The sequence below is a fragment of the Saccopteryx leptura genome, chromosome 4 (genome assembly GCF_036850995.1).
Source record: "Saccopteryx leptura isolate mSacLep1 chromosome 4, mSacLep1_pri_phased_curated, whole genome shotgun sequence".
Classification (NCBI taxonomy): domain Eukaryota; kingdom Metazoa; phylum Chordata; class Mammalia; order Chiroptera; family Emballonuridae; genus Saccopteryx; species Saccopteryx leptura.
Genome location: NC_089506.1, coordinates 138,180,218 through 138,206,779, shown reverse-complemented (window position 1 = coordinate 138,206,779; position 26,562 = coordinate 138,180,218). Strand labels below are relative to the sequence as shown.

Sequence of the window (26,562 nt, the reverse complement as noted above, 5' to 3'; positions counted from 1 at the left end):
CAACCGGAACGCCGGAAGAACCGAGCGGGGCAGGCGGAGCAGGCGAGGCGTGCACGCCTCTTCCGCCTTGGGCCCGGAAGGGTGATGTGGACGGGGCTTCTCCGGCCTCATTATGGTAAGAACCCGGGGTTCGGGTTGTGGTTGAGCTTTCTTCAGAAGGGGCTGTGGCCCGGAGCCAAAGCTGGAGGGCTGTGCGGCGGCCCCGGGTGCGCGGGCCGAGGAGCTTTGTCACTCACTTGATTCTCCAGGGTTCGGAGGATGCACAGGCCCAGGAGCCAGGAGGATCCCGCACAACCTAGCGGGGGAAACTAGGGCCGATCACCCAAGAAACACCCCAGGATCTCGGAACCGGTCCAGTTCCGCACGCGCCTGTCGCTTTCTTGACCTGTTCGCGAAGAAATGTGCTTGTTTGGCTTAACCCGTCGGCCACGTAGACGCTTTGTGGCCCCTGACCCTTTGAATCATTGCGGGTTCTGGAGTTTGCCGGTTGTTTTGCGTCTCCTTTTCCTACGCGCCTGATGAGGTTTTCATTTCATAGTTGTCAAATAAACTCCAGACTTCACACCTTAATTTTACCTGTTGAATTAGTGGTCTTTGGGTCTCTCCTATTCCATTCTCTCAGCCTTAAAAATGCTACTTTACAAATGAGGTTTTAATGATTGGAGGTCTCAGCAGAGATAGTTTTTCTCCTAGGACCTTTCTGTACTTGGAGTGGTTTCTATCCTCGGGCCTTCCTCTCCTCCATTCACGTTTTTAAAGTTGTATGTTATTTTACGTTATTGCAGATTCCTTTGATAGTTTGGGCCTCTGGAAAAGAGGTGAAGCGAGCATGGCCAAAGGACAGATGGAGGCAGTGTGTGTAGTTGTTAGTGCAGTTTCCCAAGGTCTGTCTGAAGGCATTTACCTTAGCTGTGGTAAAATGCCAAAAACCTCTACTCCAGGCCCTCATGATAAATTTATGAAGTCCACCTGTTAATATTGCAATTATGAGCATATTTGAGGGGAAAAGATACCTGCTTTTTATTATGGCATCAAAAGCAACCACGATTCCCTAAAATGCTATTCTATGGGAATAGTTGCTAGGCTTTTGTTCCCAGAACTTTCTGCAGAATCCCATACAGCACAAAACCCTTAGACATTTAATTGAAAACTTAATTGTTGCTTCCTTTATGCTAGCTACTTTGGTTATAGCTAGGGCATAAGTCACAGTATCTTCCCTCAAGGAGCATATGACTTACAGAGGAGATGACAGTTTATGACAAGGTATTCTTTCCTTGGACAAGGATATGCTCCTGCTTCTTTCCCCACATATCAAAAAGATAGGCAAGATACACTTGAGTGCCAGACTGTGTGTGAAAAGTCAGTTTATAAGCATTGTTTTATTTCAAGTCCACAACTTCCTAGTAGTTGAAGGAAGTCAGGGTCATGGGTAGCCAGGACTCAAAACTTATTTTAGCCCTGGCCGGTTGGCTCAGTGGTAGAGCGTCGGCCTGGGGTGCAGAAGTCCCGGGTACGATTTCTGGCCAGGGCACACAGGAGAAGCGCCCATCTGCTTCTCCACCCCTCCCCCCCTCCTTCCTCTGTCTCTCTCTTCCCCTCCCGCAGGGAGGCTCCATTGGAGCAAAGATGGCCGGGGAGCTGGGGAAGGCTCCTTGGCCTCTGCCCCAGACGCTGGAGTGGCTCTGGTCGCAACAGAGCTACGGCCTGGAGAGGCAGAGCATCGCCCCCTGGTGGGCGTGCCGGGTGGATCCCGGTTGGACACATGCGGGAGTCTGTCTGACTGTCTCTTCCCTGTTTCCAGCTTCAGAAATAAAAAAAAAAACAAAACTTATTTTAATGTCCAAATGCCAGAGATTTTTATGCTGATCTTAATAGAAACACCATAATAGAGAATAAAATGTCTTAGTGATTTGTCACTCTCAAGTATAATATGCCAATCAGACATGGGTGAATAATAAAAACATTTGCCAGGTGACTACTTTTTCACTTCTGCTCTGCTCCTATGAGCTTCGGATGTCAGCATTGAGTTTGCACCTAAAATGCTTATCTACTCTGTAATAGATAATGACTGAATTCTGAATTACAATATTTTAATGAATTCATTTTCTTAAATGCGTTTCAAGGCCATAAAATGTTTATCAGCATTAACAGTTTAACAGCTATCAGACATAAACAGTGATAAGTATACCATATAAGTATTCATACTTTTAAGGGCTTCAGAATTTTGTGTTCTCCCTAACTTTACATCCTTCAAGATTCATCTCAAGTTTCATCTCTTCCCACAAAGGCTTCCCTGCCTTTTTTTTTTTTCTTCTATGCCTTCTAGGCATCCATACTCAAACCTCCAGTATCCCACTAGCAGAGCACTTATCACACAAAAAAACAACACAGCAATAGGGTTTTGCCTATATTTCTCATCTCTCTAGGCAGAGTTCTTAAAATAAGAGAATGGTTTTTTTAATCTCTACATCACAGTGTCAATAAGAGTTAGTGTTCAAATGAATGAGAACACAAAGTCATGTAAGAGTTGCTCAGTGTCTTCATGGACTTTACAAGTCCAGTGGGAAAAATAAATAAATAAATTCTACTAATATGTAGAAAGACAATATATGCAGTGGAAAGACTGTGGACTTGAAACTGAGCCAAATGAGGTCAATCATTCCCAGTTCCCATCTTTTACTTGATTAACTTAAGGAAGTTTATCTTCCTCTGTTGGTGTATTAGGTGATTTATAGTTACTCCCATTTCGTGTTCAACAAACCCTGCAGAGTAGAAGCTGTTCACATTTTACAGTTAAACTGCGTATAAGTGAAGGGGTGTGAAATATTCTCCCTCATCTTGTAGCAGAGAAAATATTAGCACGTAAATTCTAATAAAACACAACAAAGGGTAATTCTGACTGGGAATTGCAGCAGAAATATCACCAAGGAGGTAACACTGACCTGTATGTTCAAGAGTGATAAGGGATTACCAAAGGAATCATTGGCTAGAGCTGGATAGTGTCTCTATTCTTTAGACATACAGTATATAAAGGAAAGGGCAGTTACGGAGCTAAAGGGCATCAAGTTGAAGAGTTGTTTGGAAGTTAAGCAGTGAAATGATGGTAGAGGTGAAACTAGAAAGATTGAGGCCAGATCTTGAAGGGCTTATTGCCGAATCAAGGACTTTATGTTTTGTTGACATTTAATTGCTTGCCTGGTATAGACTTAGCAGAAAAAAGAACAGCGTGCATTTTAGAAAACCAACTGGAACACTATAGAGGTTGTATTTAAATAGAGTAATATTAAAATTATGGAAACCACTTTAGAAGCAGATGCAGTGATCCAAGTGGTAGATGATTAAATGCCTGAACTATTTTTATTTTTTTAATTATTGATTTTATAGGGGAAGGGAGAGAGAGAAACATTGATTTATTTTTCCACTTATTTATGCATTCATTGCTTGAATCTTGTATGTGTCCTGTGAATGCCTCAACTCTGGACAATAGTAATTAGGTTAAGGAAAGAATAAATAAGAAAACCATTTTGAAGGTGCTTAGTAAGAGTTAATGAAACACAACTCCAGTTCGGGTGATTGATTGGATTGGAAGGAAATACTGGTTAAGTACCACTCTGCCAGGCACTTGACATACAGTGTTTTATTTAAAGGTTTAATTTATTGACCACATTATACTTAATAATAAAGTGTCTTGCCCAAGATCACACTACTTATAAGTAATGAATCTCAAATTTAAATTTAAGAGCTCTGTCACCATTTCTTATGCTCTTTTTATTATACAAAAATGCCATTCAAGAAGAAAGGTTTGGTGTGCCTTTGTGGTTGGGGGAGTTGGTTAAGATGATAATTCTCTTGTTGCTATTACTTTGCACCATTAACATGAAAGAGGGATATCTTCTTAGAATTATAAAAATATTTTTGACCTCATAATAGCCATGACGGTTACATGGACTACACCGAAAACCATTGCACTGGCTAATTAGGTAACTGATGTGGGTGCTAGTTGTAGTGGCTTACAAACCCAGTTGCAAGTAAAAACTTCCAGGGAGTTTTGAGAAACTAGATGCCCAACTAAGTCCAATTTTCTGGGCACTGATTGTTTTTAAAAGCTCTCAGTAATTCTAATGTCTAGCCAGAGTTTTTACCACATCTGACTCTGTACTTGGAAACTTTTCTGTTTTATCAGTCTTTGTCTTTTCTGACTGCATGGTCAGTTTTGTTTTGTTTTTTTCATAACAGGATTTGCACTTTGTCCTTCATAATATTTTCTCTTGTCAAAATCATTTATCAAGGACACATTTGAAGCATTTATTTCTTCATTTAAGTCTACGTTTTATAATAGTTACATGTACACTATCTCTTATTGACACCTTCGACACCCTCTTACCTATATTTAGATCTGAGTTATTTGTCAGTTATCTCCAGAACTAAGCAGCAGGCACAGCAAACACCTTGTAGGTACCATGACAATAAGATGAACATAAACCCAAATGGCCACCAATGTCACCAGTGGAGAACAGAGTTGATGTGCTTCTACTCTGGACTGTAGCTTGACTTGTAGCCATGAAAGTTATTAATTTTAAGTGTAAGTAGAGAAAGTCTCTACACTTTTGAAACAGGACCAGTGAGATCAAATGGCTATTTCGTACAGCTGCCTCATTTTACGTGCAATTAAACTGATTTGTAGAGATGCTGCTTTACCCAAGAACAAATTTATATACTTGGATTATTCATTAAATAATCCAAATGTTTACTAGCCACTGGTTCTAAGAGAAGCTGATGTGTTCTTAACATTGAACAATTAAGCAATCCTGGTTTCTGGGTTTTAGTTAAACTAAGATAACTTTTACATTTGGTATAGTATCATTGCTACCTTGAATAAGCAACAAAGGTTGAACTTATGTGCTAATAACGCCAAAAGAACGTGTTAAATATTTCTGTGTATTAGTTAAAATCTTTTTGATCACCTGTATTAATTATGTTGAGAAAATGGGATATTTGTGTGTGTGTTTGCACATTCACATACAGACTTATATTTATCCCTGTATTTCCATGTTTTTCATTTGAAGAGATAATAGTGGTACATATGAATTACAAGTATAACCTAGTTGGAAAATGCTGACCTGACCTAGATTTGTAAGTGATCAAGTGCTGACCCACTTTTCCAGTGCAGTGTAATTTTTATCACAATTAGGTCAGGAATGTCCTTTCTGGGTTTCCTTTCCAGACAGGGATAAATGACTTTAGTTTTGTGTAAAAGCAGTAGTTACCAAAGCAAGTAAAATTGCTACTATTTGGAGCTTTAAACATTTAGCTCTTTGGTATTCAATTCTTGTTGAAAGTGAATTTCAGTTAAACTGCAAGAATTAAATATAGAAATAGAAATCTATTTCCCATGTAGAAGACAGTCAACATTTAAAGCTCCCACTGTTATGCATAATGAAGACCTTTAATTAACAAATTGATTAAACAGTTTATTTTAATAATCTTAATAAATAAATAAGCTACATGTATCTTAAGGATCCAGGATTAATGAAAATACTATAGACTTATTGAAAATCTTATGGTTAGCAACCAGTCATTGTGGACTCTGTGAGCAAAGCTCTGTTTAGCATATTAATATGTGTATATCTGCTGCTTTTCTCATTGTTTCTTTGTTTGAACAGATATGCTGCTTGGATATTTCCTCCTTTTTTTCCCTCTATTTCTAATGTTATGAATGGTTCCTTTTACTTGGAAATATTTTTATTTATACATCTAAAGACAAAACCCTATGTTGAATTCTTGTTTTTATAATCAGACTTAGTGAATATAGTTTTAACATTCAGGAATGATTCTGAAAATAAGGCATTGTATCTATATAGATAAAATGACAAAAATTGAATCTGAAATAAATATTAACTTTTCAAACTGACTTCCGTATAGCAAATTTTAAAAAAATGTGTCAACATTGCCAGTAATTTCACATTTGAACATTAAGCTTTGCATTGAACAATTTCTGTCTATTCATTGAGAAATGATTTCTTGTACTGTAGCAGTGGCCAAATGAAAATCTGAGTTATTTTCATTATTTCAAATGTCTTAAGGAATTGTGATTTACTTTAGAACAATTATACAAAACAACTGACTCATCAAGTTTATTTTCTTCTGGTTTGGATGAAATAATTTAGTACAGTAATTATTTGAAGTATATTAGAAATTGATTAGCTATGACTAGTGTGATAGAGCTGGAGCATGGAGGGGTAGTAGAAGGAGTTTCTGGAGAAAAACAGTGAAGGATCTCCAGTGCCATTTTTTAAAGAAGACTGAGCACAACTATGAGAGTAACGGTCAAACGTCAAAGCAGAAGCGCTGTATTCCACGACCCCCGGGTTCCATTCTGATCGTATGTGAGGTGGTTTGTGCTCCAGGTATCCAAGTAACCCTGAGTTCAGGGAATGTTCCTGAATACCTCTATAAAAAGGAAATGTTTGTAAGGTGTGGTAGACAGAATGCCCGCCCCCAAAACCCCTGCAGATGTTATCTCATTATCTTACTTGGTAAAGGAGACTTTCCATTTTAAGAATTTTGGAATGGGCCAAGTAAATATCTTGAGTTATGAGGAGCGGAAGCGATTTTTCATAGTGATCTTTGTAAAAGGGAAGCAAAAGGGACATAGTCACAAAAGAAGTGACTATAGAAGTCAGAATGATGAGTTGGGTTACTAGCTAAGGGTTGTGGGCAGCCTCTTAGCACTGGAAAAGGCAAGAAGATAGTCTTCCCTAAAGCCTCCAGAAGGAACAAGTTGTATTGTATTTTATAACTCCTTAGTTCCAATGTGCATAATTTAATATATGTAGCTATCTTTATTAAACTGGATAGCATACCATTATATAACTCCCTAGCATTGTCCCAGGGTGTCCTCATGGAAAACTAGGTAAACCTGAGATTGGAGAATTGTTTGAGGTTCTATAATTTTCTGCCAGCCAGCTTGCCCACTCAGTTGTCTTAACTTCTTAACTATCTCTTACATATTAGGTGGAGTCAGAAGACTACACATTGTCCCATATGAAAGCACCTTAAGGCTGGCTGCATGATAGAACGTTCCCTGAATTTCAGTTTATAATACAAAAAAAACATTTAGATACTAAAAGTATATTACCTCACGCCTTGATTTTGCCCTACAGCCTGGGTTCTTACTGTAAACGTAAGAATATTTGCCCCTGGTTTCTGGATTTTCAAAGTAACATTGACAAGTAAATATAAATACAAAGGAGTATGTGGAGGTTTTCTTGAATAAACAAAATATTCAGCACTCTGATCTACACATTTTTAATAATCTGCATTATTAATTTGGAATCTTAAGTATGCCCTTGGATTTGTTAAAATATTATTTATTAGTGTTTGTTTTCAAGTTTCTGTTCATCCAACATTTTTCCATGACTACTATGTACTATTATGTGTAGTAGTCACAGGAATTGGTAAGAACCTCAATAAAATAAAGGATACAATTACAGTACAGTTTGATGGGTGCTATCATAAGCAGCTGTGTGTGTGACGCCCACAGAGATGCTGAATCTGTTGTGGAGAGGAAGGACAGGGAAGACTTCGGAGAGGAGAGAACTCTTGCGTTGAGACCGGAAGTTTGAGTCTCTTCACTGGGCAGGCAAAAATAGATGAAAAACAACAAAACAAAAACAGAATATCTTGAAAAGAATTTCATGACTTAAGAGATCTGGAAAAAAAAATTAAACAGTAAAAAATAAAATTTACTATCCTTATCACTTTTTTTTTATCATCTTTCCCTCTATTTTGTGATCAAACATGCTTCCTTTTTTCTTAGCTTCTTCCCTTTGCTTTAATAACACTCCTATTTAAAATCCCAATTATTTTTCTACGGAACAGGAACATCTGTTTCCTTTAACCCTGAGTCTAAAATTTTATTTCAGTGGCCAACAGATGCTAAGCATTAAGAGGAATGCTTAGGTAGGCTAAGCAGTGGTAGACTAATTTCTATAAGTTTGAAACACTCTTTAGACCAGTCTGAGTACATCTAAAAGACTTTACCACCTAAGATTATTTGTTTAAATTTTAGGGTTGTAAACCCCAGGAGCAAAGTTGTATGTATTATATATTACATACTTGTAAATGATTTTCATTTGTAAATGGTTTCACATACAACTGTATATAATACACCCCACTTCTTTAATAATAAGCATATTTTAAGTGCCTCTTAAAATCTTTTGTTATGAAAAAATTAAAACATAAAAAGGTAGAAAGAAGAGTACAGTGAAGCCTCTTATACTCAGCATTTAATCAACCCCACACCTTCCACCACACACAAACTGAATTATTTAGAAGCCAATCCCAGACACTATCATTTAAGCATGTTTCTTTAACAGTACATTCAGGGAAGGAAAAAATACACATTGCAAAATCGTGAATTTAGATACTCCATTAGGAAGGTGATAAACATACTTTGCAAATCCATTTTCCAGCCACTTTACTACATAAAATCTTTGCTGAATACAATAAATCTGCACATTATTCCCTGAACATGCAAATTCCTGATTCTTTAGGATGTGTTGCATGTTTTTATCTCATCTGGAGCCTACTTTCTCTTCTTTGCCCTTCTAAGTGTGCTCTCAAGGCTTGATTCTCAAGGCTTTCTACCTGAACCTTTTCCTGACTTGACTTTATGAAAATAGCACTTTTTTGTCAGCATAGCTCAATAGTTACATACGCTACAGTGAGTTGCTATTTAGTATTTTAAATACAGATATATGTACTAACTTAGTTGTAACTGCTATATGCCTCAGTTGTCTCACATATAGAATAAGGGTTTAATAACATTACATATGAGGATAAATAAGATAATCCAAACAAGTACTCGGTGAATATGTTATTGCCATTAGCTCTTATAAAGTCCTGGAGGAAAGAAATCATGCTATGTACTTTTTAAATTCCATGTATAGCCTCATACCCCAGAGTAGCTACTAAATACATGTTTAGTTATGTTGGTTGGAAGGAAATCTGTGTTTTATGTTTCATGAGGTTATCAAATACTATATCTACTTATTCATGTTAAAAATATGGCCTTTGGAAGGTAAGTAAGCATTGTGAGGTACTTGTGTTTTCTATCTAGAATTGGTTATAAGTTCATTTAATAATTCTTTTCAAGTTATAAAATTTGTATTACTTGCCTTCACAGATGCAAAATTAAAAATTCAATTAAAAAGGCATATTAAACTTTATCTTTGCTATATCCATGAAGAAATGATTTTCATAGAAAAACAACTGTTAAAATAATGCAAAAGATTTTTGTTTATATTTTTCAGACTATAAAACTAACACTTAGAAATTCAAAAAGGCTGAGTACTTGTATTGGTTAAAAATCTTCCAGAGATAATCACTGCATTCTCCCCTCTTCTTTGCATGAAAGTTTACATAGCTAAAGATAAGATTGTGAAAAAATAGTGTGCAACTTTTCCTACCACTTAAGCATAGTATGTAATAAGCATTTTGTCCTTAGTGATATTGGTAAATAGCATGAACCTATAAAAAATGTTTTGAATGGTTTATAAGTATTCTAAAAATGTACCCTGGCCAGCTTGCTCAGTGGTAGAGCATCAGCCTAGTGTGTAGAAGTCCTAGTTTGATTCCTGGTCAGGGCACACAGGAGAAGCAATCATCTGCTTCTCCACCCCTTCCTCCAACCCCTTCTCTCCCTCTCCTTCACCCCCTCTCCTTCACCCTCTCCCTCCCTCTCTCCCTCCCCTTTTCTGCAGTCATGGCTCTATTGATTTGAGCAAGCTGGCCCCTGGCACTGAGGATGGCTCCATGGCCTCACATCAGGCACTAAAAATTGCTCTGTTGTGGAGCAACAGAGCAACACCCCAGATGGACAGAGCATTACCCCATAGGGGGTTTGCCGGGCGGATCCCAGTCAGGAGCATGCAGGCTTCTGCCTGTCTCTCTGCCTCCCCTGCTCTCAATTAAAAAAAAAAATGTGTGAAAGGTTAAAAATATGACAGTTTTTGCCAGGATTAGTTCTTTTTCTTACAGTTCCATATGAACTTCAAAATCAGTTCCTAATTTTAAAAATAACTTGTTGGTATTATGTTCATTTTAAATTTACAGGTTAGCTTTATAATGTTTTCTTCCATTATCAGAACCACTTCAATAAGTTCTTTATTCTGGACAAAGACTTGACTTGGGGGTGGGGGGTGAATACACAATAGGGTGTACAGAGATGTGTTGCAGAATTGGGCATCTGATACCTGTATAATTATTTTAACCAGTGTCACTCCAATAAAATTCACTTTAAAAAAATAAGAAAGTATCCTTGAGAATGAGAAAAGAAAAATAAAAAGGAATACCTCATTCTGCCTCTGTGTTCTTTAGTATGTTTTAATGTTTTGACACTTATTCTTTGATGCTAATTTGCATTTCATTTTAAGCTTATTTCTAGATATTTTGCTATTATAAATGAAGTCTTTTTTTTCATTATGTCTTTTAATTGATAGTATAATCATGAAAGGTATTGATGTAAATATTTTAATTATCTCCCCAGCTACCTTACTTAATTCCCTTATGGTCTGTAATTGTTTTTCACTAGATTCTTTTGGGATTATATATATAAAAGAGTATTTCTGCACTTAACTATTTATTCAGTCATCTCTTATGGGTTCCTGCTGTTTGTCAGGTGCACAGTCAGGTGCTGGTGACTGAGTCTGACATGACAATGTCTCCTCTTCAGGAATGAGTATTGTAATATAAAACAGTTTGCTATGGGAACAGGAAGGTTTTTATATGAATATAGAAGAAGGGACAAAACTGAGTTCAGGGAGACTTCAGCAGTGAATGAGCAAGTGCTTTTCTTTCACCAAAACCAAATAGTGAGTCAGTGCATGGAACACAAATGCTTAAATTATAAAGCATTCTTATCCTTAAAGAATTTTATAATTGAAAGAAACTTTAGCCAATATTTAGTCTGTCTCTTCACTCTACACCCAAATGTACAGATGTGAAACAGAGACTTGGAAAAAGGCTAATGATTCAGCTGAGGTCATATCGCCAGCTACCAGCCAAGCTTGGAGCCTCCTTGTCCTGCTTGTAGGCTGGGCCTCTAGAACACCTGTGTTAATTACACATTGATTCGGCTTCGGTGAGCTGAAATATATAGATTCATGGCATTTTTTGTCCTGTTTTTAAAGTTGTCAAATTTAGAATTTTTGTTACATGCTCTCCATTCTTTAGCCCAAAGAATGAAGAAGAAAGTAGTCTCTCAGAATACCTCAGTATTTTGGTTTTAAGTGTTCTCAGTCATGTCATTCTGCTTGCCTTTTTAAAGAAAAAAGTATTCTTTATATGGACTTGTTTGGAACGTCTTACCTATGCACTTCTTTTGATATTAACTTTTCTCTTCTTTAGTCTGCCATTTTCAATTTCCAGAGTCTGTTGACTGTAATCTTGCTACTTATATGTACCTGTGCTTACATCCGATCCTTGGCACCCAGCCTCCTGGACAGAAATAAAACTGGGTATGTTACTAATGATCTCTAATCAACCAAATTAGGTTTTATAGACATTGATAGGTCTTATAGACGTTGAATGTAAATTACTGTGAACATCATTAAACAATTTCATTTCTATATGTAACTTAGTTTTGTATTAACATTTTACATTATTTTCTTGTCTGTTTTAAAAATCCAAAAACTTTATATTCACAGAATCTTATTACATAAAAAGATGAATATCAGAAGTGACCTAAAATTTATTAGACTGAAAAAAATGTATATTTAAAAAAAGATGCAAACGATATTTTTTAGGAGGGTTAAGAAAATAGAATAATTACTAATTTGTTATTATATTTCGGAAGCATGAAACACTTTGCAAACACTGTGTCCATAAAAATAATAATATAGACATTTCTTCTCTAGTTCAAGATTGCTCTAATCATATGAACTCCCTGTCTGTACTATAAATTAAACAGCTTTAAAGAAATGTATTTATCTTATTTAAACAGTAGTGTTAAATCTTGGGCATGTCACATTACTTATTAGGTTCATAGCCCCCAAAAATTTGAGTTTAATATCATAACATACAGAATTAAATTTTAAAGTGCCATGTTCATAATACAGAAGTAGATATTGAATTTAACCAAAAAGAAGAATGTGCTGAAAGAAAGAGACCAGGCACCTGGCCATGTAGCTCTGTTGGTTAGAGCTTAGTCCCGATACGCCAAGATTGTGGGCTTGATCGTTGGTCAGATTCTATACCAGAACAGATTTATGTTTCTATCTCTCTAAAACCAATAAATAAAAATTTTAAGACAGAGAGACCATGTGGTAAAAACTGTTTTTTCTTTGCCTTATATATTTATTAATTTTTATGAATAATTGTCTTAATCATTTCTGGATAAGAACCTGTATCTCACTTAACTACCTTTAGAAATAAAAAGACAGAATGTAATAGAATATTTCATATAGAAATAATTGTCTGAACCACCTTTTTTGTTTTTAATGGGAAGAAAAAGGCCAAATTAGGATCCTGCAATGTCAAACACTAATAAAAGCTTCTACAAGAGACCGAGTGGTTGATATTCAACTATAAGAGTAATAATTTCTACTCTCATTCCTTCAATTCTATTATATACTTCGAGACATAACTAACATTTATTCAAACATCCCACTATCTAAATTATTTGACTTTTTTTACTCCTTTCCTTTTATTCCTTAGGGTTGTTTGAACATGTATAAAGGAATAAATAAAACTCTAACCAGTTTTGAGTATTGAAAATCAGCAATTCTTTTCTAATAAACTGATAACCTGTCTCTGTTGGCCAGAAGGATTTTATTTAATTTTGTAAAGTTAAAAACAGTTACCCATCAATTTTTATGACAGTGCGCCCTTCTTTGTAGACATTTTCTTCTCATCATTCCACTTTTTTTCTGAACTCATTGCACTTAGTCATCAGCACTCACTTTAATATCTTGTCTATTTGTTGAAATTACATAATCGTATATACTTCTTATTTGTGTGTGAAGTCTTTTTACCCAACCAACTTTATATTCTCCTTCCCTTCCTCTGTAATCCCAAACTATTAGCCTAGAGTTAAAGCATATGGTAGAAACCAGTAAACATTGTCATTGATCAATAGCTGGGATTTCTAATATAATACATAGCATCTATCGAATAACATATTACTAAATGTTTGTTTCATTATGAATAATCACATGGTAGTAGAATCAAATAGTTTTACTTGATTGATCCTATTATGAAGAGTGGGTTGCATGTGGAAATACGTCTGCCCCTTTTTGCTTTGGGAGCAGGGATACATCCATTACATGCTACATTAGAAAAGGAGTTCTCAGGGCTGCCAACCTTGCAGTAGAGGTTGAGTAGTAGTATATTTCTCCTACATAAAAGACCAAACAAACAGTATGCCTATTTTTACATTTTAAAATATATGCTGATATAGTCAACTGTTTGAAAGCTTTCATAAAAACAACTGTTTCTATTTATATAAATATTAAGCTCCATTTTATTTTGAATTGTATATAAGAAATATTTTCTTTGAGAAAAAAATTTATAGGCCTTTTTTATTACAATACATATTTTTATAAGACTCATCATAAACTTTTCTTTGTTATAGTGTAATTCTATGTTTATGTGGAGATGTGGAGGTTGGTTGTTTAAATTGAGTTCTAGATGACTTCGCTGTTGAAAATAACAACTTAATTTTTTGCTGCTTCAAGTAACGTAGAAATAAAAATCAGCAGAAAAAGGTTGCTACTTTGTCTCATTTCCTATTTTTATAGATCTAATAGTTTTATCAGCAGAATACTTACTGGCCTATAGCCGTAGAAACAGTTTTTTGCAACCACTAAAATTCCTGTATTTTGCCTGACCAGGCGGTGGTGCAGTGGATAGAGCGTCCGACTGGGATGCGGAGGACACAGGTTCAAGACCCCGAGGTCACCAGCTTGAGTGCGGGCTCATTTGGTTTGAGCAAAGCTCACCAGCTTGGACCCAAGGTCCCTGGCTTGAGCAAGGGGTTATTCAGTCTGCTGTAGCCCCATGGTCAAGGCACGTATGAGAAAGCAATCAATGAACAACTAAGGTGTCGCAACGAAAAACTAATGATTGATGCTTCTCATCTCTCTCCGTTCCTATCTGTCTGTCCCTATCTTATCCCTCTCTCTGACTCTCTCTGTCTCTGTAAAAAAAAAAAAAAAAAAAAAATCCTGTGTTTTAATAACTATCATTTGGAATATTACAGGAATATGTTTAAATGATAAATATGTTTTTAAAATAAAAGGCTGAAGTTGGTACTGGTACGTCTCTCAGTGACCAAGTTGGGAATATTTTATATTCAGATAGCTTTTATGTGCTAACTGTTGTGTACTGACTTTCTTATGATACTTAATAGAATATTAGACCTGAAAAGATCTTGACTGTGATCATATGGTTTCCAATGTGTTCTGTGGGACTTGAAGCTTCCCCATGGAGGTCTCCAGGTATCCTGCCTCTGAGTCCCTCACCAGAGTAGATTTAATTCAATAGGGCATATTATAATCAGTGGGTTTTTAGAATCAGGGAACTATGACATTGCAGGTCACTAACCAGTGGTCTTCTGTTTTTTGATGAAATATAAGCCGGTTTCAGAGTTATTGTCACATGTACCTTTAATCTAAGTAGTAGTGAACACAGCATAGGTTAGTCACTATTCTAAAGACTGTGTAATAACTCATTTAATCCTTTTCACAACTCCATTGAGTACTGAATGCTAATAAAGAGATAAAATAACTAGCACACAGTTATGCAATGAATTAAGTAAGATTGAATTTAGACACAGTCTGGTCCTTATATTATTCTACATTACTTCCAAGAGTATATATGGTTTTTGTCTTTTTATTCTTTTTCTTTTTTTTCATTGATTTGAGAGAGAGAGAGAGAAGCATCAACTTGTTTCATTTAGTTGTTCCATTTAGTTGTGTACTCATTGATTGCTTCTCATGTGTGCCCTGACCGGGGGTCAAACCCATGACCCCCAGCATTCCAGGACAGTGCTTTATTCACTGGGCCACCTGGCCAGGGCTTGTCTTTTTATTCTTATAGTAAAATTATTTCACTTGTCAGAATGTCCATCCTTCAAACTAACTTGTATTTTTACCTATTTCATTTCATCTGAAGTAAGAGACTTTTTGCTTTGAGGTCAGGAAGTTTTTATACTTCAGAAGAAGAACATGTATAGAACTTAATTGAACCAGTATTTTCTTTGTCTTCATCATTCTAATATAATGATTACTAGCCAGCCATCTCTTTGGGCAAAGAGAGTATAATATAAATTTTTCTGAAATTTAAGTATTAAGATTTGTTAGGCCAATTATAACTTACCACAATAAGTAATATTATCTTGATTTGTAACCATGTATAGTTTGTAACCATGTAAAATAGTCTGTGAGACCAACAAAATAGTTATTTACGGTATTTTTATTTTTTCTGATATCTGTTCATTGAATAACTCAACTTGCTTTTTCCTTTATTTTCCCTCTGATACTTATTATACATCAAATAAGTGATACATCCATATAATATGTATTTAATTTATAGCAAAGTCATTTATAGAATTTTTTAGTTTTGATAAGTTTCAGTACCTTGTCCATCAGTTCATTTAAAAGCCAGCATAATGAAAAAGAAATGTTAGAGGCAGAAGTGTTGATGACTGGCACTTACTTGGATGTTGTCCTCGTGCAGTTTACAGTATTTCTGAGCATAGACAATAGACAAATCATTACAAGTTTAATGATTAATGCAAATAGGAAATAAAGGAGCTAGCCTAAAGGGAGTTATTTAATTAACTCATATACAGTGTCCCTACACTAGGATTTTCTACTTGTATTGAAAACATAGACGCTTATTTTTGTATTCTTCCTTACTGAATGATATAGTAAATCCTCTCACTGGTGTTCATCTTTACAGATTATTTAAATACAGAGCTACATTTTTTGAAGTCAAAGTAGTAAGCCCTTGTGCAAATTTTTGCCACTCTCACATTAATTTACCCCAGGTTAACCTCTGACACTACATACATTTCAGTTAGTAACAGATTATCTACATTGATGGTTGAGAAGTTACTGTGTTCTACCTTCCTGCATAAGTGACATGTGGCTCAACATCCAACAAATTTCAGTTTTGAAGCAAAGCATCAGAAGTTACAATACTAGTATAATGAATTATCTCTATAAAACTAGGAGAATGATTGACCTTTCCAGTAATCAGCAACTACTTTTTTATTTTATGCAGATTGTTGGGTATATTTTGGAAATGCGCCAGAATTGGTAAGTGTCTTTGTATACTCTTCCTGCATTTCTTCAGCTGTAGATTGTCGGCCAGTTTACCTGTTTCCTGTTCGTAGGAGTCAAATGTCAGTTTTTGAAGTGCAGGCTTTCTAAATTTCTACAAGTTTGCAAAAGTGTTTAGAATTCTACCAAATTCTTTTCCTTATTTTTTTAAAGCTAGATTGGTGAGTACCTCTTGATACTTTATATGCAGGAAGTTGATGAGAAAAATCTGTCTTGAATTCAAGTATCAAATACTATGCATTCATGGTTTTAAGAAGATTTCATACAAACATACATAAGTTTATGCACATAACACTTATAGTGGAGAGTATGTTGTTCTGTATAATGTATATGAATTTGAGGGTAAATTTCTCTTCATTGAAAGGCTTGCTGAGCAACTATCTAAACATAATCATTTTATTGCCCTATGCTAAGTCATAGAATGTTATTTGTTGCCTTTAGAAAACATTAACTTTTGTCTATTAAACCCATGTGGTAGTAGCTGAATGTTATTCTGATTGATTACAGTTAACATAAATGTGGTTATGTTTTAACTCTTCATAATAAGATTAGTAGCATCTTAAGTGTATTTATATTTAGGTAGTAATATACTCTTGCCCTATTCCCTTGTGTGTATAACATTTAGCACAGTGCCCAGCAGCACACAGTAAACTCTCAAAATGATTGGTAATGAATGAATTAAAATGTGTTACATTGCAGTAATTCACCAATTCACTGGTACTCCTGAATAATATATTATATTCTCTTTTTAACATGCCTCGTTCCATGAACAACTACTTCGGGGCTTTGGTACTTCTACCACTTGGACTAAAAAATGACTGTTTCTTGTCCTCTTTAGAATTATTTACATGATCACCTCAAAAAAAATGACTTTTATACTCTTTTTCCAACATTGATTTAAACATAACTTTTTTTCTTTCTTAAGGCAGTCGGCTTTTTTTAATGAAGGCAATAGTCTAGTTAGCCAATCTAACAGCTACCTGAATTCCCTAAACTAATTAAATGGGACAGAAAATTTCAGAATCATCTTCTTTAGATACATTGTGTTCCCTTCAGAGTATTATGTCTTATTTTGGTTGTCACTCCTCAAAGATGTGGAAAATTTGGAACATGGTCTGTAACAAAATTAAACCTTGAAAAATACAAACTAAATTCTTATAATACTTAGAAATTTTTCTAAAGAAGACCTGAGAATTGATGTAATACATAATTAAAGATAATTACATGATAACCTAGTATCAGCTAAGTATTTAAAATTAATATTAGGAGTTTCAAACTCTTTAAAGCATCTTCTAAGATTCTGTAATGCTAGTGGTCGAGGCCAGGCAGGTTCCCATTGAATTCGTGCAGATGGTTAGGAACTGTGGAGCCAGAAAGCGTCAGGTCATACCCATTTATTGGAGGCTCACAAAGACAGGCAAGTGAATAAACAACAAAAGGAAAAGAGCTAATAAAGGAAAAACTGCTGTTTGCAATAAGGTCAAGGGAGCAGGAAAAACCGCACTTCATCGTGGAGGAAGAGCCATCTAGGAGAATTGCCGCCTAAGGAGAGCACCCATAGCCTTACACGGGCGCTGCTACACATCCACACGCCAGTCAGGCAAAGTGCTTGTAGCTGCTAAACCCGCAAGCAAGCTAACACTGCCGTTTTCCCCGCAGATTCTATGTTGTTAACATTGAAGTAATTTTGAGACAGCATCTTTTCTTTTCTTGAACTTTTCACAGTGGAAGTTGTTAAGTACGATACTACAATAAATTATCTAAAAGTCCTTTTTCAAAATCTGTTTAGATGAGATTATATGGTTTCTTGGCCTTTAGGTTTCTTCCTGTAGAAAATGATAGTATAAGTGTATAGAGCTTCACAGGAAAGTTCTTCTTTCAAGGCCCTCCAGTATATTGACTATTGAAGCAGACAAGAATTCAGTGAGCATTTTTAACTGTTCTTCCTCGGTGTTCTTTGTCAGATTTTATTATCTCTTTCAGTGATAGACATGAAAATCTTTTCACTCTTTTTTATTTTCTAAGAAATATTATTGACCTTAAATTGGTAAAGCACAGATACAGCCTAGATAAGTGGTTGTCAATCAGGGGACATTTGACAATGTCTGGACATGTTTTTGTCAACTAGAATTGGGATATGGGTCAGGGATATTGCCGAACATCCTGTGATGCACAGAAGAGCCTCTTCCAACAGAATTAGTCAAAATGTCAGCAGTTGAGACTGACCAACCTAGATTTACAGAGCTTATGGGCGCAGGCTTAGCTGGGATTCAGTTGGCTCAACAGTTGCAAGCCCTGAAATAACAGAAAAGATCTAATCACTTCAGAAGTAACCTAAAGACGGAGATAAAGAGATAAAATAGCACCCTCAATGGCTAATGCTGATAGCTAATGGTAAATGTAAATATACATAAACCAAACTGTTTGCTCAGAACCAAGTCTCCCAGAAAAAGAAATAATATTGTCAAGGAACAGAATGGTAAAAATAATCTCAAGTAAACTACGAAGAGTGAACATAATGGAAGAGCAAGACAGTTTGGGGAGTAGAGAGAAGATCACTAGGGGGCAGGGGTGGAGGGATTGAGAAAAAAGAAAAAGAAAACTCATTGACACAGATGACAGTGTGATTGCTAGGGAGGGGGAGGGAGTTAAGTGGGGTGGGTACACAGTACATTGTAGAGGATGTGTTATAGAACTGTGCACCTGACACCTATATAATTTTGTTAACCACTGTCACCCCAATAAATTTCAGTTAAAAAAAGGAATTCTAAATATTCATTGATACAAATATAAAAGTATGGAGTTAGCAGGCTAAATTTAATCTCAGTATTATCATTAAGTTGCTAATTTAGAACTAAAATATTAAGGTATTTTAAATCCATTTTATGTAATAAATAAGAGAAGTACAGCTTCATTCATTAGCCAACCCAGATTATTCTTGTTCACAAATGTTACTTGAAAGTAGAGCTAAAATTTTAGGACAGCTAGTTTGTAGCTTTCTTAATGCTTTCCTGTTGTCTCATCTATTTTTTTTTTATATGAAAGGTTTTTTTTTTACTTTTTTTAATTTTTTTTTAAGATTTTTTTTTTATTCATTATAGAGGAGAGAGACAGAGAGAGAAGGGGGGAGGAGCAGGAAGCATCAACTCCCATATGTACCTTGACCAGGCAAGCCCAGGGTTTTGAACCGGCAACCTCAGCGTTTCCAGGTTGACGCTTTATCCACTGCGCCACCACAGGCCAGGCGTCTCTTCTATTTTTATGTCTAATTATAAACTGCCTTTTTGGTTTTGCTTGCTCATTTATTCTTTTTATTTTTCTCTCTTGAGTATATGAATGCCATAAGTTAAATAGTTAAAGTATTCATTCTTGCCAATTATATAAAAGCATTAGCTTTTTATTTTGGCAAAATGGCTTAGAAAATGCTTATGCTGATATGCTGCTTTCCTAAGCATATGCTCCTCTTATCTTGACACAGAAAATATCCACAAAGAAAGGATGCAGTTTTAATGGGAAAAGGCCCAGCTAAATCATCTTATGTTACACATCACATTACAGCAACTGTTTCACATTCACTTACACAGAACCAAGACCAGACAAGAAGTAACATTCTTACCCAAGTTCAACCAAAGATGTTTAATTCTCCACGTGGCAATCTCTTTTAAGAAAATTAAAAACAGGAAAATGAAATCCACATGTAAATTATGGCATTCTAAGTTAGAGGATGAGGAAGAAACTTCCTCAAAAACTAACTTCTAGCAGATGGAAAATATAGAACAATATTAATTTATCTTTTAGGTGTTTAATAAGACTGTTGGACAAAAAGATTTTCTAGCCCCCCATAAGAATGACAGGCTTGCTTATGAAACCTACCTGAAATTGGTCAGAATGTTTTTTTTATTTTGTTTAATAACTTGAAGTTTTTTATTTAGCACCAAAGGAATTAGCATTGCTTAGAAATAATAACCTGAAGATGCCCTGGCCAGTTGACTCAGTGGTAGAACCTCCGCCTGGCATGTGGATATCCTGGTATCAATTCCTGGTCAGGGCACACAGGAGACGCACCCATCTGCTTCTCCACCCTTCCCCTTCTCCCTCCCCCTCTCTGTCTCCCTCTCCCTTTCTTTATCTCTCTTCCTCTCCCTCTCCTCGCCTCCCCCCTCCTGCAGTGATGACTCAGTTGGAGCTAGTTGGCCCCAGGTGCTGAGGATGGCTCCACAGCCTCTGCCTCAGGCACTAAGCTCAGTTGCTGAGCAACAGAGCAGCATCCCAGAGGGAAAGAGCATCGTCCCCTAGTGGGCTTTCCCGGTGGGTCCCTGTTTGGGCACCTGAAGGAGTCTCTGTCTCTCCTCTTCTTACTGAATTAAAAAAATTATAATAATGATGTGAGGAGATTTTTATTGTAAAATTTTTTTTTTCTAGTTGAGGTGGTAATATTATGAAAACATTCTTCTCTCACCTTTTAGATTTTCCTTTAGCTGGAAATAGTCCATTTAATGTCTATGGATAGAAAAGCATTTTCAGAAAAACACCAAATGTTTATTTTATTTGAATGTGAGTAGTATCTTTTATAAATATTGTCAATGAATAGACACAAAGATATATATTCACTAACAATGTAACTGCATGAGCTCGACTGAGGATTTTAGTTGATAAGGGTGGTCAAATTTGATGTTTTTCAGAGGTAGTTAACTGAACTTGCTAAGTGAAATAACGAACTTATTACTGGAAAAGAGCTGGTTTTAAACATCACAGAAAAACACAAGTGAAGAGTATGTGAATCATCTACTAGAGGGTACTGGTACACACCCCAAGTTATTTCTAGAAGTAGCACATCAGTTTTTCTTCAGGCTTTCTCATATGTCTCCAAGGCAGCACGTAAATGCCTGGCGCTTTGTGGTGTTGTACAGCTTTGCAATTACTGAAGAAACTGGAAAGAATAATGAATTTGAGTTAACTCATAATCACAAGATTTTAATCTCTTTGCAAGACCATTTTACAAGCCAACTCCAGATCTATTTCATGCAAAAGAAAGTCATCTGATAAAAACACTCCTTAAACACATGTGAAAATTGACTTATACTGAAGTTCTACATTTCTGATCCAGAATATTCATACTATAAAAAATATAAAAATTTCAATAGGAATTCCATCTCAGAAATTTTTTCTAGTATGTTTTATTAAGCATCTTAGTTTATGCCCATTCTTAAGTGCAGTTTTGTATTGATCACCCTGTTTAGTCTTATTCACAAATGCTTATTTTTCCCTTTAAAAGTGTCACAAATTGCTGCCATTGAGGAAAATAATGTGGCTAAAGAATTGTATGTTAAATTTCTTATGGGTGGAAATTTCCCTTTCTACAGAAAAAAATTAAACAATATTTGTTTGACCTGAATTACATTTGAGATCGTTTCTCTTGGATCTCTGTCCTGCATTCTGAGTGGTATTTTTCAACATCTGGGTTTATGCAGCAGCACAGAAAGGGCGCATTAAGGGTTTTCTAAACAAGTGAAAAGGAGGTGGTTTCAGAAATAAATTGATATAGTTTTAGAGTATTCTGTGTCATACTTGCTTTTATGTTGCATCTAGTTCTTATTTTGCCACACCATTCCTCTAATGTTTGGGCCTCATAACAAGAACTTTGTCTTGGTTCTTATGTAGCCTTCTCCCATAGTAAGTAATAAAAAGTTTAATGTTAGCTACTCATTTAATCAACATGAATATCTCCCTTGTTTTCAACAGGTGAACGGAAGAGTCCTTATGTTGCAGTGTGCTGTATAGTGATGGCCTTCAGCATCCTTTTCATACAGTAGCTTGGAAAAATACCTGAATGTAAATGCCATCAGATTTCAATATAAAAGAAGGAATTATCTGTAGAAAATAATGGAAAGAATGGTTAACTTTATCTCTGAACACTGAATGGGATAGATTTCCAGCTGCTGTTCTCTATTTTGGTATTGGACCAATGTTCTATATAATTAGGATGTAACCATTTAATACTCAGAGAGTTTGTAACAATCGTTCTCAGTACTGTCATTACAATATTACATTCTACAAATGTCATTTTGTTGTGTCTGATACCAGTTTTTAGTGAGGTATCTCTAAGTCACATAGTAGAAAAAATAGGTAAATTATTCAAGTTGCTTTCACTGTGATTTGAAAGTGATACATCTTTATAGAATAAGACGGTATATTGGACTAGCTTTTCTATTGAAAAAAAAAGGTTCAATTTGTGTTGATATTAATTACATTTATATTTAATAATACTTGCTTTACCTCTGGCCACACCATTTTGAGCACTAACCAGAGTACCTCTACTCTTCATAAACTGTTCTTTATTACAGTTTTTTAAGCTTTTTAAAACAATCCTGCTTAGTTCTAAGGAGGAAGATAAATGAGATGTGACTTAAGAGCAGTATTGGGAAAATGTTTATATTTAACAAAAAAAGAGTTTAGGACAGCTGACTTGTTTAGTAGCCTCTGCAACCTCTCTGGTTAAGTATGGATTAACGTCTTAAGCATAAATTTGACCAGCTGTCATTCTTTAAATAAAACTACATTCATAGAATAAAAAGAAAAATAGAACAATTAAAAAATTATAATCCTATATGTGTTTTTTCAGTTATTTTTAGATTCAGGTCTCTCCTTATCTTAATTACCCTAAAATACAAACTGTATTTTTGTTTTTTAATACAGCACTTTGAATCCAGTTTATGTTTTGTCTGTCATCTTGAACTGGAATCTCTTATAGATATAACTTAGTAGGTGGTAATAGTTTTCAAATCTACAGATTGATGTACCACAGCCTAAGTGTCTTTGAGCTTTGCTAATCAAGGGAGGGACCTTAGTAATTTTAATCGAGGCAAGAGGAGCATTGGGAATGTGACTTACAAATTTTGTAGTAGGGCAGTTTGAAATGAGTTTGCTAGTAACTCTTCAGAAGCAACGTATAGAACTGAAAGCCACCTGTTTTTGAATACTAAACTACTTGGAAAGAATTTTGGGAAACATCTAAGAAAAGCTTGGTATGCATTGCCTGCTTTTTTCCCCCAGATAAAAGCTGCTGTAAGCTGTCAATACATTTGTTTATTTTACATTTTTTACTTACCTAAAGCTGGTTAAAAGTTGTATATTTTGCTCTAGACGGGGAAACAGGCTATGATATTTTTTTCTACACTTATCAGCATATACATGCAGAGCAAGTCACCTTTCTAGGTCTAGTTTCTTAGTGGCCATATGTTGTCCAACTCTGCTGCCAACTAGACTTTCCAAAAACTATGTCAACTAACTTTTATATGCTACATGAATCTCATATTTCAAAAGGGGGGACAAATATTCTAGATAATCAACTTTAAGACATGTTTTGGTGTTTTGGAGGGTGTAAGTAGAATATAGAGGAAGAAGTAATTTCTTTGGGAAATTTGGCAATGCATATTATTGACTCCAGCAATTCTGACCTTTTGAAACACAAGCTCTTTTGAAGGTGGGGTAAAGACACAGGATTCTATCAATAAATGCAATTATCATTTTCTTTAATGTATTGTTTTCAAAGTATTGTCACTGAATCCTGTTCTGTAACCCAGAGGGCAGTGTAGGTAGTTTTAAGCCCACAGAATATTCAGCTATTCCCTTTGTGACCCTGATAGGATGGTAGGATGCATGCGAGTTTTAAGGATGAGTTTAAGCATCCGATGGACTGCCTCTCACATAGTCTTTTGTGGTACTGGATGGGATAATGGCACTGAAGTCCACAGATTGCTAGATTCAAGCACTCTCCCTAACCTCCTTCTGGAATCCAGAATCTTTTGAGTCCATATCTCCTGGAATATGTTCTGTGCTGGTTGGCCTCAGCTGTGCCAGGAATGTGTCTTCTTTCTAAGGAATCTCAAAAGATAGTCAATTAAAAGGCCACATAGTATGTTGAGTTCCTTCTGTGGTTTAAAAAAGAAAAAGTTTAGCCCTGGGCAGTTGGCTCAGCGGTAGAGTGTCAGCCCAGCATGTGGATGTCCTGGGTTCAATTTCCGGTCAGGGCACACAGGAGAAGGGATCATATGCTTCTCCACCCCTCTCCCTTCATTCTCTCTGTCTCTTATCTCCTTCTCTTTCTCCTGTAGCCATGGCTCAGTTGGAGCAAGTTGGCCCCAGGTGCTGAGGATGGCTCCATGGCCTGTCTTAGGCACTAAAATAGCTTAGTTGCCAAGCAACAGAGCATCTGCCCCAAATGGGCAGAGCATCACCCCATAGGGGGCTTGCCAGGTGGATCCTGGTTGGGACACATGCAAGAGTCTGTCTTTCTGCCTCCCTGCTTCTCACTTAAGGGAGAAAAACAATGTTTAGAATTGAGTCCAATGTCATTTTAATGCCTGTGCTCTTGTTCCGGGCTGAGTGCTTTTAGATGTTCAAATTCAAAATAGCCCTTCTGTGCTAGAGATAACAGCAATTAATTTGTAATGGATTATTTTGTCTTAGTAATAGCAGACCAGTCTAGTTTTATCTTAGGACAAAATAGAGGTTTGAATGAAGTAACTCCTCCAGGTTTACAAAGTCAAAAATGAACAGATCTCTGCTTAGCTTGTAGAAAGACCTAGGACTTATAAATAGAATATTTATATTTCAGTATTCTTTCAAGAAGTATTTATAGAGTGCATAGACAAGTACACAAGTAGTCATCAAGTAGTGGATCAGAGAGATGAAGTTACTTACTATACAAAGTGCTGTGTGATAGCATTTATTATTGAGATAATGCTAGAATTTGAAAAGAAAATAAAGGGTGACAACTCAGAGATATAAACTTTCTTTCAAAGAAACAATGCTTAAGCTGAATTTAAGAGAAATATTCAAAAGCACCAGTAATAAATTTTAGAGTGTAAGTAACTAGTTTATACCACTTGGGGATTAGTAAAACACGCCTAGAAAGGTTAAACAGAAAGGGTCTGTATTTTTCTCATCATGATCTATCACCTACTTCAAATTGAAATTGAATATGTGTTTCCTTTTGCCTGACTAAAAAACAACAAACAAGAAACAAAAATCCTTCCTTGATGTATATATAAACAAAGTTGAATATATCTATGCTAACCTTAATTTGGCCTGGGAATACAATAGTATATTCTCCAGAGATTCACCTACTAAGTATATAAAGCCAAGGTAACCTGTCAGGTCAAATATTTTTAGGAACTCTGTCACTCTTACTCCATCAATACCAAAAGCAGGTATGATTGTTAAAACACACAACGAGACAAGAAGTAGACATGGTTGCATTGTCTATATTTTCTTAGTGTACCAAAAAGATTTCTAATAAGCAAGGACTTAACACTCTTTTCAAAGCCTTTGAGAAGTTAATGGATCACAGGAAGCTAAAAACAAGAATGGAAGATTCTTAGGGATCGCTCCTTTCTTGGGTGTCCTCAAGCAGTAGGTGTTCAGAATGTAAGCAGCTTTGAGTGCAGCAAGTCTTCGAGTAACATTTTGTTATAATGTTGATAAAATGCCTTAGGAACTTAATTAACTTATTATATCAATGAGTGGTAGAAATTGATTTCCTTGTACATCATCTCATTGAAAGTTCACAGAACCTATTGATGAAGTTAAGTGAGGACTTTACTAGAATACTGTTGTGACTACTTCACAGCCTTGTTCTCAATAATCATCAATTTACACTAGCTTCCAAAAATAGCTTAGTAATTATGTCATTTATATACTGCCTTCCATGGTATCTTTTATTTTGCCCTAAATTAATCCCAAAGTTATCTGAAATGCCATGCTATAATCAGAAAATGGGAGATCGGGTGGAAATACCCATTTCCTGTGATTTTAAGAGTATAGAGAATCATCCTACTTTGCTTAGTCTAGATGCCTGTGGTGTATAATAAAAATCAAAATAAACTCTCAAGAGCCTCCTAGTTTTTATTGTCAGTGAATGAAAGTTTCTTTATAGGTTAAAAATATTGAAATTGCCATCTTTTGAGTAAGATGGGAATAGAGAAGTGGTTCTGTTTGTTTTACCTTCATATTTTAATTAATGGTTGGTCAAGATGAGTTTTGGGAGTCTTCATGTTTTTGAATTGTTTTGCAGCTTAGAACTGTTCAGTCTTGTTGCTGTTTGTTTGAGTCTTCAAGAGTCTAAATACTTACTTTAAATAGGAAGTCATTAATTCCCCCTGAGGTAGTCAAAATCTGATTCTGAATGAAAGTGAGTTATTAATTCACAAATATT

General features: G+C 35.7%; 1 protein-coding gene and 1 non-coding gene across 2 annotated transcripts; both read left to right on the top strand.

Annotated features, from left to right (window-relative positions):
• The first annotated feature begins 5 nt into the window (after positions 1-5).
• Positions 6-26,238, top strand: TMEM167A (transmembrane protein 167A). The gene is made up of 4 exons (XM_066381784.1): positions 6-115; positions 11,410-11,519; positions 16,288-16,322; positions 22,089-26,238. The coding sequence occupies exons 1-4, from the start codon at positions 113-115 to the stop codon at positions 22,157-22,159; spliced, it is 219 nt and encodes a 72-aa protein (XP_066237881.1). The 5' UTR covers positions 6-112; the 3' UTR covers positions 22,160-26,238.
• LOC136404759 (small nucleolar RNA U109) lies at positions 13,268-13,404 on the top strand. The gene has a single exon (XR_010751453.1). It is a non-coding gene; the product is annotated as a small nucleolar RNA U109 (small nucleolar RNA).
• Positions 26,239-26,562: the final 324 nt, after the last annotated feature.